General features: G+C 44.7%; 1 protein-coding gene across 1 annotated transcript; it reads left to right on the forward strand.

The window, feature by feature from the left end:
* Positions 1-7,101: 7,101 nt before the first annotated feature.
* On the forward strand, positions 7,102-10,994 carry LOC132387540 (nuclear factor 7, brain-like). Its single transcript, XM_059959916.1, has 5 exons — positions 7,102-7,615; positions 8,090-8,185; positions 8,596-8,829; positions 10,646-10,668; positions 10,755-10,994. Exons 1-5 carry the CDS (start codon positions 7,205-7,207, stop codon positions 10,960-10,962), a joined length of 972 nt encoding a protein of 323 aa, XP_059815899.1. The 5' UTR covers positions 7,102-7,204; the 3' UTR covers positions 10,963-10,994.
* Positions 10,995-11,946: the final 952 nt, after the last annotated feature.

Genomic DNA, 11,946 nt, shown 5'->3' on the forward strand with positions numbered 1-11,946 from the left:
TGTGCCCGCTGGTTCCACACATTATGGGAAACATCATTCCAGCCCTTCCGCTGTAAATATCCTGTGAGATTGTATTTCTCTAATTCTGAGACAGGAATGCGATCTGTCTCTGTCAAACCACCTCTTATTTCACTCATTTTGAGACAGTCCCAGTACGATGATTTGTTGTGCGAGCCTCTCTATGACAGCAGGTGAGTGCAGTTGTCCTGTGTTGTTCCCCAGCCTGATGGTTGAGGGGTAGTAACTGTTCCTGACCCTGGAGGGGCGAGTCCTGAGGCTCTTGTACCTTCTACCTGATCACAGCAGTGAGAAAAGAGCCTGCCTGTGTGGTGAGCCTGATCACAGCCGCCCGTATCACCGTCCCCTCTGGCCTGCCCTATCCGGGACCAAAGGTATTGTGGAGAGTAAATGTGGTACTCTGTCGAGTATCACTGTGATCCGTCCCCTCTGGCCTGCCCTATCCGGGACCAGAGGGATTGTGGAGAGTAAATGTGGTACTCTGTCGAGTATCACTGTGATCCGTCCCCTCTGGCCTGCCCTCTCCGGGACCAAAGGGATTGTGGAGAGTAAATGTGGTACTCTGTCGAGTATCACTGTGATCCGTCCCCTCTGGCCTGTCCTATCCGGGACCAAAGGTATTGTGGAGAGTAAATGTGGTACTCTGTCGAGTATCAGTGTGACAAGTGTCCTCTTCATCCGCTCCGTCCGCACGATCCTGTTACCCGTTCTGGGTTCTTCGTTGGGACCCGAACTCCATCTCCTCACTACCGGATCTCTGTGCACACTCTCGCTTTTCCCCAGCCCCGTTAAAGAGTCAATTGCGCTCCACATTCATCAGAATTTATGTCACTCTGGGGCCAGGTCTGACACGGTAAATTGAGATTAGTTAACTTACAGGAGTGGGCAGGCTTGGGTCTGAGAAGGTTTAGAAAAGTCTGCACTGCCAGCTGGACACACTGATCTGTCCAGGGGTTTGCCGGCATTGGACTCACATGTATCCTTAAAACGAGCTGGAAAGTACGCAAGGGATTCTCCTTTTTTCTGTAGTTATCGGGTAAATTCACCAAAATCCGCATGCAGTCGGGCTGTCATTCAAATGGGTTCCCTTACCTCAGTGACCCACCGTGCCGTGGCTTGTATTACATCAGCCCCTCTGGTGGCTCCCGGTCACCTTCGGGCATCTGCCTGGGAAAGGGGAACCCACTCCCTGTCCCTGCTCGAGGGGTTCCATATATAACCCTGAGGGGTGGCACAAGTCCCCGGGCAGGGTCTGGCAAGGGGAACCCACTCCCTGTCCCTGTCCGAGAGGTTCCATATATAACCCTGAGGAGTGGCACAAGTCCCCGGACAGGGTCTGGAAAGGGGAACCCACTCCCTTTTTCAATGAATTCAGGTAAAGCCCCTGGTCAGGACGGTTAAACTGCTGAATGTTTAAAGTCCTTTTCTTCTATACTCGCTCCTTAGCTTTGTAAAATTTTTAAAGATGCGTTAACTGTAGATAAATAACCACAATCTTTTTATGGTGCCTCCATTAATCCAATTGTTAAAAAAGATAAAGACCCCACTGAATTTGCATCCTATCGGCCAATATCCTTGCTGAATACGGATTCTAAGATTTTTACCAAAATTTTGGCCACTACATGAGAAAATGTATTACCTCAAATTATCTCTGAAGATCAGACCGGATTTATTAAAATCTGGTATACATCTTTTAACATTAGAAAATAAATTAATATAATTTATACTTCTTCATCTAAAATACTAGAATGCCATTTCTTTAGGTGCTGAAAAAGCGTTTGATAGAGTTGAATGGCTATATTTATTTAATACATTGCAGAATTTTAATTTTAGCTTGAAATTTATATCATGGATTAAATTAATGTATTATAAACCTTTGGCTTCACTTCTTACCAATAATCAAAGATCTCCTTTTTTTCAGTTGTCCCGTGGTACGAGGCAAGGCTGCCCTTTAAGTCCTCTATTATTTGACATTGCTTTGGAACCTTTAGCTGTTGCCATTCGTGAATCACCTAATATTTTTGGTATTACCCGTGGGTAAGGGACTTATAAGTTATTATTATATGCTGATGATTTGCTACTATACATATCTGACCCTGAGAGATCTATTCCTGCTATTTCATCCTTGCTTGCTCAGTTTTGTTAGCTTTTCTGGCTACAAGCTGAATTTTAATAAGAGTGCATTATTTCCATTAAATATGCAAGTTCCAATTTATAAACACTTACCATTTAAAGTTGTCACAGATCATTTTACTTATTTGGGTATTAAAATTAGCAAGAAACATAAGGGTTTATTTAAAGTTAATTTTTTACCTTTAATTGAACAAATCAAGCAACTTGTTACCAGGTGGTCCCCATTATCTCTGTCATTGGTTGGTCGAATTAATACTATCAAGATGATAGTATGACCCAAATTTTTATATTTAATCGAAGCATTACCAATTTTTATTCCTAAATCTTTTTTTGATATTATTGATTGCAAAATATTTCATACATATGGCAGAATAAAAATCCTAGATTAAGTAAGAAATATTTACAGAAGATTAAGTAGGAAGGTGGTTTGGCTTTGCCAAACCCAAGATTTTACTACTGGGCAGTTAACATCCGATAGTTAATAGCTTGGACACGAGAATTGGTCGTAGTACCTTGCCCACAATGGGTAAATTTGGAGTGTAAATCTGTACAAGACTTCTCATTGTTTTCTATTTTAGGATCTTTGCCTCCTTTTGCTTTATCTAAACCAAATAAACAAATAACTAATCCTGTAGTTAAATATACAGTAAGAATATGTTTTCAATTTCGTAAATTCTTCAGCTTGAATAAGTTTATCTTATCAACCCCTATTATATCTAACTTTTTGTCCAGCCCTCTTTTAAGGACCAAGCCTTTGTGTTATGGAAAACAAAAGGTATAACATGTTTTTGTGATCTATTTTTAGATAACAGTTTTATGTCCTTTGAACAGCTATCCAGACTGAAACTCATATTTTTTTTAAGATACTTGCAAGTTTGAAATTTCTTGAATGTTAGTCTTTTCTGAAATTATGTCCAATGGACATTACAGAAAAAAATTCAGGCTCTGAATCCTTGCCAGAAGGGTTTAGTAGCCATCATTTATAATACGATCATGAAAATACAGCCAGGAGTATCAGAAAAAATTAAGAAGGAATGGGAAAAAGAACTTCATTGTCTTATACTCACAGGGCAGTGGGAGAACATTTTACAATTAATCAATTCTTCTTTTATTTGTGCTAAACATGCCTGATACAATTTCAGGTTGTTCATAGGGCTCACATGTCCAAGGATAAACTCGCTCTATTTTATTCTTATGTTAATCCAGCCTGTCACAGATGTCATTCTGAAGTCGCTTTATTGACCTACATGTTCTGGTCTTGCCCATGTTTGCAAAATTATTGGAAAGATATTTTTGGTATTATTTCAACAGTTCTGAATATCAAATTGCAACCACATCCTTTTACTGCAATTTTCAGTTTACCAATGGTGGATAATAGTCGTTTATCCACCCCCCCCCCCAGCTTGGCGGATAATTGCATTTGTTACATTAATGGCTAGAGGATCTATCCTATTGAATTGGAAAAAAATTAATCCTCCAACGATATTTCAGTGGTTTTCTCAAACTATTTCTTGTTCACGTTTAGAAAAAAATTACAAGTGTTGTCTTTGACCCTTCAGTTAAATATGAAGAAACTTGAAGACCATTTATTCAACATTTTCATATGAGCTAAACTGACTTTTCCTGAACCTGACTTTTATTGTCCTTAATTATTTGGATGGAGGTGCGGAGTTATTGACGCTACTGTGTATAGTTGATATAATGCAATGGCCCATGTCGGTTAGGATTTTTTTCATTTTTTTTGGGGGGAGGGGTTCTTATTTTCTCCATTTTTTGTAACCACCATGAGTTTGGGAGGTTATTATCATCTATTTGTATTTTTACCTTAACCTATTAATTATGTACTCTCAAGCTCTTTGTATTCATGTTTCATTTATGTTTGTTTAAAATCTAGAAAAAGATTTAAAAAGGACTATTCTGTGGAAAGGATGGAATAGGCGCCACGGGCCGAATGGCCAGACATGTTCCTGTTGGTTATTTTCTAACGCACGAGTTTACCTTTGCGCCTTGTTCTCCCTTGGTTTTCAGCCGTTCGGATTGCACAGGGGAGCGGTGAGAGCTCCGGAGATCCACCGGCAGCCGCTGCGGGGCAGCTCCCGTCTCCCGGCAGGAAGGGACAACAGGCCCCGATCCTCGGCGGGGAAAGGCCGGGCGCCTCCGTGTAGCTGAAACATCTCACGGAATCTCCGCCGGTCGCTTCAGCTCTGCCTTCGAAAGGATTCACGACCCGCCGGTGGTGCAGCCGAAACCCGAGGCGCAGCTCCCGGTCTCCGGCCCACTCGGTCCCGGTCCAAACAGCGTCCCGCCCACTGACACCCCTCAGCCAATGGAAGCATCCCTCTCCCAGCGGTGATCGCTGACTGGCTGTGTGTGTGTGAGAACGGGCTGCTATTGGGAGCTGGAGATGTCAGTCACAGTTTGTTTCCAGAATTAAAGGAAAATCCCCGAAACTCAAATTTCAAAGTAAATATTATCAGAGTACAGATAAATCACTACGTTCCACCCGGAGAAGCATTTTCCTGCAGACATACTTAGAAAAAGTGTAGAATAGTAACGATAACAGAAGCAGGCAGTGAAAGATCAGCCAGAGTGCTTAAGGTAACAAACTGTGCAAAAACAGAGAAACACCGATAAAATAACAAGAGCATGAAATAACCGCAGCGGCTGCTGATGGATCTCCGGAGCTCTCACCGCTCCCCTGTGCAATCCGACAGGCGGAAGGCCAAGGGAGAACAAGGCGCAAAGGTAAACTCGTGATTTAGGAAATAAGAAACAGGAGCAGGGGTTGCCTTTCGGCCCGTTGCGCCAGTTCGGCCTTTCACTCCGATAATGGCTGATCTTTGACCTCAGGGACACTTTCTTGCAATGTTCCCATCTTCGCTCCGCCCTTCAATATTCCTTGTGAATTTAGAAACCTTGTGGGGAAAAAATCCAAAGATTCGCTGCACTCCTCATCTGCGACCTGTCAGACGACATCGGATTCTGAGTCTGTGACCTTATTCAACACCCAGTGAAGAAAAACGCCATTCCTGCCCCACTCTGTCAATACCCTGTGAGACTGTGTCTGTCTCACTCAGACCACCTCTTATTTCTCCAATTTTGAGACAGGCCCAGTCAATGTAATCTCTCTGAGGACACTACCTCACCCCCCAAATCAATCTCTGAAACCTTCTCCTCATTCCCTTCATCCCACAGGCTGTCTCCAGGAGGGAGACCAGACCAGTGCACAGTGTTCCATGTACGCTCTCACCAGGACCCCATATACCTTCAGAGGAGATCTTTATTCTTCTATTCAAACCTTCCTTCCCATTCAATGCTCTTCATTTAATATCAAACTCAAACAGTGAACAGACACAACACAGCCTCAGCCATGATTTTAAAGGGCAGGTGTTGCAACAGTTTGAGCTTCATACCGGGGGCTACGGAGCAAGTAGGGTGTCACAAAGGGAGGAATGTGAGAGTGTTGTATGTCTGAGCCCAGCTGTGTGTGTTTGTGTGTGACAGAAGGCTCACTGATCCTCGGGCTGTTCCCAGGATGCTCTGGAAAATAGACAGCGATTGCTGCTGGAAGATCATCAACTCGGGGAAAGACGCCCGAAACTTTTTGGCCTGCCATCACATCGAGATGTCCGGAGAGCAGCGGTTCCCAACCTGAGATCCACGGTTACTGGTATTGGTCCTTGGCATTAAAAAAAGTTTGCGAAGCCCAGTCGTACAGGAATGCTGCCTACTGACACATTCCAGACGACAGGGACACCATTGGAACTACAGGGGTCCTCTACACTGGACAGGGAGAGGCCGGGTTGGCTGAGGAAGCCTCACAGTTATGGTAGTAGTGAACCACCCCAGGGGGCACATGGCTTCTCCTTTCATCTCAGGACTTCAATCGTCTTCCAGGGGAATGTCCTTCCGACCGCATGGATGAGGCCTATGGAGATTCAGCTGACGTTTTTGTCGCACTGGAATTTTACAAGATGGGGTTGCCAGCCATACGGCCAACCGTCCTCCGCTCGTAGCCGGGCTTAGACAGTCCATGGATGCGTTTTCGTATCTGTTGTCTGTTTAATGTGTTTTTGATCCCACACTCAACATAGAAAAGGCCAGAATTTCCACTGAACACATCCAGCAAAACCACGTTGATTCCCTGAGCAAACATGAGGAAGTCTGCAGATGCTGAAATTCAAGCAACACACACAAAATGCTAGTGGAACGCAGCAGGCCAGGCAGCATCTATAGGAAGAAGAACTGTCGACGTTTCGGGCCGAGACATTTCGTCAGGACTAACCGAAAGGAAAGATATTAAGAGATTTGAAAGTAGGAGGGGGAGGCGGAAATGCGAAATGATAGGAGAAGACCGGAGCGGGTGGGATGAAGCTAAGAGCTGGAAAGGTGATTGGCCACAGGGATACAGAGCTGGGGAAGGGAAAGGATCATGGGACGGGAGGCCTAGGCAGAACGAAAGGGGAAGGGAGCACTGGAAAGAGATGGAGAACAGGCAGTGATGGGGAGAGGGAGAGAGAAAAAAAAAGACGAACAACTAAATATGTCAGGGATGGGGTAAGAAGGGAAGGAGGGGCATTAACGGAAGTCAATGTTCATGCCATCAGGTTGGAGGCTACCCAGGCGTTGTTTCTCTTGGCTTCATCTTGACAGTAGAGGAGTCCATGGATAGACATATCAGAATGGGACTGGGACGTTGAATTAAAATGTGTGGCCACTGGGAAATCCAGCTTTCTCTGGCGGACAGAGCGTAGGTGTTCAGCGAAACGGTCTCCCAGTCTGCGTCGGGTCTCACCAATATACAAAAGGCCACACCGGGAGAACCGGACGCACTATACCACACCAGCTGTCCTGACGAAGGGTCTCGGCCCGAAACGTCGACAGTGCTTCTCACTACAGATGCTGCCTGGCCTGCTGTGTTCCACCAGCATTGTGTGTGTGTTGTGTGATTCCCCGAGTCTGCAGCGCGCGTAGTGGACAATCCCGGTACTGCAGGGGATCAGCAGCTCTCCGAAAGTGAAAGCATTCTGAATCAGGAAGTGCTGGAGTTAACATGGCTTCGAAAGGACCGGCCGAGAGTTGGACCGAGGAGGTAATTTGTCCCATCTGCCTGGATTTCTTCACCGATCCGGTTATACTGGAGTGTGGACACAACTTCTGTCGCTCTTGTATCACACAGTGTTGGGAAAGGGAGCAGAAAAACTCCTGCCCGGAATGTCGAGAGGAGTTTACTGACCGCACCCTCAGGGTGAATCGGGCCTTAGCAAATCTGGCTGAAAAAGCTCGAAATCTAAACCTGAATCCGAAAGGGAAGGAAAGTAAACGTCACTGCGAGGAACATGAGGAAGAACTGAAGCTGTTTTGTGAAACGGACAAGACACTGATCTGTGTGATCTGTGCAGCTGCGCAGGAACACAGAGAGCATCGATTTGTGCTGATTAAAGAGGCTGTTAAAAACTATAAGGTAAAAACTAACGTTAATTTAACACTTAACACATTTCCTTTGTCCTTTGCAACACCTGACTCCTAACCTCCCCCCTCGTCGCCATTCAGGGCCGCAAACAGCCTAGTTCCTCCCGTTTCTTCCACGGTCGATTGTCCTCTCGTATTAGATTCCTTCTTCTCCAGCCCTTTACCTCTTCCACCTGTCCCCTCTCAGCTTCTCACTTCATCACCCTCCCCCACGTTCCCCCTCACGTTGTCTCACCCGTCACTTGTCAGCTGGTTCTCATCCCCAACCTTTTTATTCTGGCTTCTCTCCCATTCCTTCCCAGTCGCAAAGAAGGGTCTCATCCCGGAACACCGACTGTTTATTTCCCCTGAATAGATGCTGCCTGACTCACTGAGTTCCTCCGTCATTTTGTGTGATAATCGGGTTTGATCACCTGTTTCTTTTGATGCATCTTTGTTTCTATTTCCTTCACTCTCTGACTTCCAGGATCAGCTAAAATCTTCCTTAGACTCTCTCACAAAAAAGAAATCAGACTTCCAGGAAAAGGAGCAGCAACAGAAAGAGAAGATTTCCGGAGTTCGGGTGAGGCTTCCTGAGCGGAATTTCTGATATTACTGTCGAGTTTTGCTCCATTTAATGCAGAATAGCCGAGTATCGCAGCTCCAGTGACCTGGGTTCGATCCTAACCTCTGCTGCTGTCTGTGTGGAGTTTGCATGCTCTCCCTGTGACCACGAGAGACTCCGACACATCCCAGGGACATGCTGGATGAATGGCTAATTACCGTTAACCCTGAAAAGGTGGGGAAGGTGTGTGTGAATCAGATGGGAGTTTATGGTTCAATATGTGAGAGTAGGTTTCAGGAAAACGTGAGGGAATGGTGTTGACGGGAATGCTCTCAGAAGTAGCATGGACTCCAATAGACCGAACTGAACGACAAAAGGAAACAGAGCACAGCAATGCAGTATATTAATCTTCACCTTTCCTTCGACAGGAACAGTCACACAGTGTTCAGTCCCACATCACATCCCAGTTTGCTGAACTGCGCCAGATTATCACTGAGAAAGAGCAGAGCTTACTCAGGGATCTCAGGGAAGAAGAGAAGAGGATTCTCAACCCAATGGAGAAAAATCTTCTAGCACTTCAAGAGAATATAAGGAGTATTCAGGAGGAAATCACTAAGTTAAAGGAACAGATGGATCAGAAAGATGGTGTGATATTTCTGAAGGTGAGGGATTATATTTCAATTTGTTTCTGTCAAAGGGCACGAAATGAACAGTGGTATATTTGAAATAAACACAGCACAGAGGCCAATTCTAACAAATCAATTGCCGCTGCTGGCGACCTCACACAAGTTGTTATACCTGCATGATGCGCCCTCCCATCACTCCAATAATGACATTTCAAAATGTCCAAGGTACGCTTTCAGTCCTTCATTAGCAAAATACAATCTTGAAGCGATGAAACTTCAGGGTAATTCATTGTAAAGTAAGATGCAACACAGCGGTCAAGAACAGAATGACATCCGCCCGTTCCCAGCTCAAAACTGCCCAGAACAATGTACAGATACGTAACCTTTTCCCTTCGCTTTTACCACGTCCCCAATCACGTGACGAGTTACCATAATAAACACGTAACACAGAATACAATGCAGACAGAAAACAGACGTGTTGCTCCTACACACAGCATTTACAAATGGCAGTAAACTGTTTCTCACCAGACAATTGTTGCATCTATTCAGGGTTGTTGTTGTCCCATAATAATAAGATTATTAAGGGATTGGACACGCTGGAGGCAGGAAGCATGTTTCCGCTGATGGGTGAGTCCAGAACTATAGGCCACAGTTTAAGAATAAGGGGTAGCCCATTTAGAACAGTGATGCGGAAAAACTTTTTCACCCAGAGAGTGGTGGATATGTGGAATGCTCTGCCCCAGAAGGCAGTGGAGGCCAAGTTTCTGGATGCATTCAAGAGAGAGTTAGATAGAGCTCTTATAGATAGCGGGGTCAAGGGATTTGGGGAGAGGGCAGGAACGGGGTACTGATTGTGTATGATCAGCCATGATCACAGTGAATGGCTGTGCTGGCTAGAAGGGCCGAATGGCCTACAGCTGCACCTATTGTCTGTTGTCTATTGTCCTAAAACTGGGCTTCCACAACTTCTGTACACCCCAGGACAAAATGCAAATCTCTCTGAAATTATTTACTCCGATCATAACACAGAGCTGCTGACTGTTTCCTTATTTACCGCATTAAATATCCTCTGAAACTCCCATTAACACCCGGTTCCAGTCACAGGCTGTGAGTGTGTCTGTTGCAGTTGGTGTGAGGGTCTCTCTGTCAATCAGTGAGAACAAAGAATTTGACCCACAACTCAGACTTACCCTCCATATCCGGTTTCCATCAGATTATGGAAACTTTCAATGTCTCTTTATTTTTTGGATATATTTTGCATGGGATTATATCCCATTCTCTATCATAAACAGGCCATTAGGTCCATCTTCTATCAGTATCCCTGCTTCACAATCCTCCTGCCACCTACTCACCGCAGCCAGCAACAGTGCCCCGAACTCCCTGGTCCCTCACGTGTTTATCCAGCCTCCCCATTACAGTCACTCTGCTGTTCCATTTCATCCACTCCTGTGGCAGCAAGTTTCACATCCTCCTCACTAAATTTCTTGTGGAATTTGTTAAAATCCATCTGGAATTACATCTCCCCACGAGTCTCCCCATAAATAGAGATACTTCCTCCACCCGCACATAATCACATAGATCACTGATCTTAAATTCCTCCATCCTATCACACTGACGTCATATCCAGATGAAAATGCACAGCCTGTCCTGTCTTCCCTGTAAGTTTCTTCCTCTCAGTAATGGTTTCACATTCAGAAACTTTCCCTGTAATTTACCCCATGGTTCTGTATTGTCCGTGTGTGTGAGTGACTGTGGGAGTTGGAATTTTCAACTCCTTGTAATGATTTGGATGAAGTTCAGGATGTGGACAGTAAGTGCAAGTCTAATCAGATTTGTGTTTTATTTATTTCAGGAAGAAGCTCGTCGGAACAGAAGGTAGGACAGGCTCTTTACTGAAACCCTGAATGGATTTGAAAATAGTTCAGAATAGCAATTTATAACCAGCAGTTTAATATTTACAGGATTAATGACGATATCCAGGAATTGTCAGTGACAGATGAGACCCTACCGGTTGAAAAATTCGATCACCTCTATTTGTTGAACACAGTGCTGAGAGAAACGCTTGATGCTATTAATCGAGGTAAAACTTACAAAGATTCATTTCTCCTTGTTTATGAAGATCAATTTAGTTCCAATTTGAGGCAAAGATTGTCTGTAATACTGGGCTGAAGGGGAACTGAAGTTTATTCCACATCAACCCCACTGACTGGGAGGCATCACTGTCACATGGTCAGCTGGAGATGTCAGACCCCTGGACACACCAGCACAGGGTCACAATACAACCAATACACGGGACTGGCGGATGAACCACTGTGTTCCAATCCCAGGCGAATGCACTAACACACCAGTGCATAAGTTTGGATCCAACCAGAGGAACTGGTGTTGTGATGTTGTTGTGGCCATCGCGGAATCATGGTTGTAGTTGGGATCTGAATGTCCAAGGTTACACAATGTATTGGTGGTATAGGAAGGTCGGGTGAGGGGGTGGTGTGGCTCTGCTGGTAAATCAGTAGCAAGATGTGACATAGGATTGGAAGATGTTGAATCTTGTGGGTTGAGGTAAGGAACTGCAAAAGTAAAAATGACACTGACACCAGTCATATACAGGCCTCCCAACAGTCAGTGGGTTGAGGCCCACAGATTACAACTGGAAATAGGAAAGGCTGATGAAAAGGACAATGTTATGATAATCATGGGAGATTTCAACATGCAGGGCAATTGGGAAAATCAGGTTGGTAAAGGATTTCAAGAGAGTGAGTTTGTTGAATGCAATGTGATGGCTTTCTAGAGCAGTTTGCCATTGAGCCTACTTGGGGAACAGCTCTACTGGATTGGGTGTTATGTATTGAACCAGAGGTGAGTAGTTAAAAGAAACCTTAGGAGGCAGAGCTCACAACATGACCGAGTTCAACTTGAAATCTGGTAAGGAGACAGTAAAGCCTGACATTGTAGTATTTCAGAGAAATGAAAGAAATTACAGTGGTCTGAGAAAGGAGTTGGTCAAAGCAAATTGGAAAGAGATGCTGGCAGGGATGAGTGCAGAGCAGAAATGGTGTCAGTTTCTGGGAAAATGAGGATAGATGTACTCCAAAAATAAATAAATACTCAAATGGCGAAATAGTACAACCATGGCTGACAAGAGAAGAAAAGTTA

The sequence above is a fragment of the Hypanus sabinus genome, unplaced genomic scaffold, assembly GCF_030144855.1.
Source record: "Hypanus sabinus isolate sHypSab1 unplaced genomic scaffold, sHypSab1.hap1 scaffold_1962, whole genome shotgun sequence".
Classification (NCBI taxonomy): domain Eukaryota; kingdom Metazoa; phylum Chordata; class Chondrichthyes; order Myliobatiformes; family Dasyatidae; genus Hypanus; species Hypanus sabinus.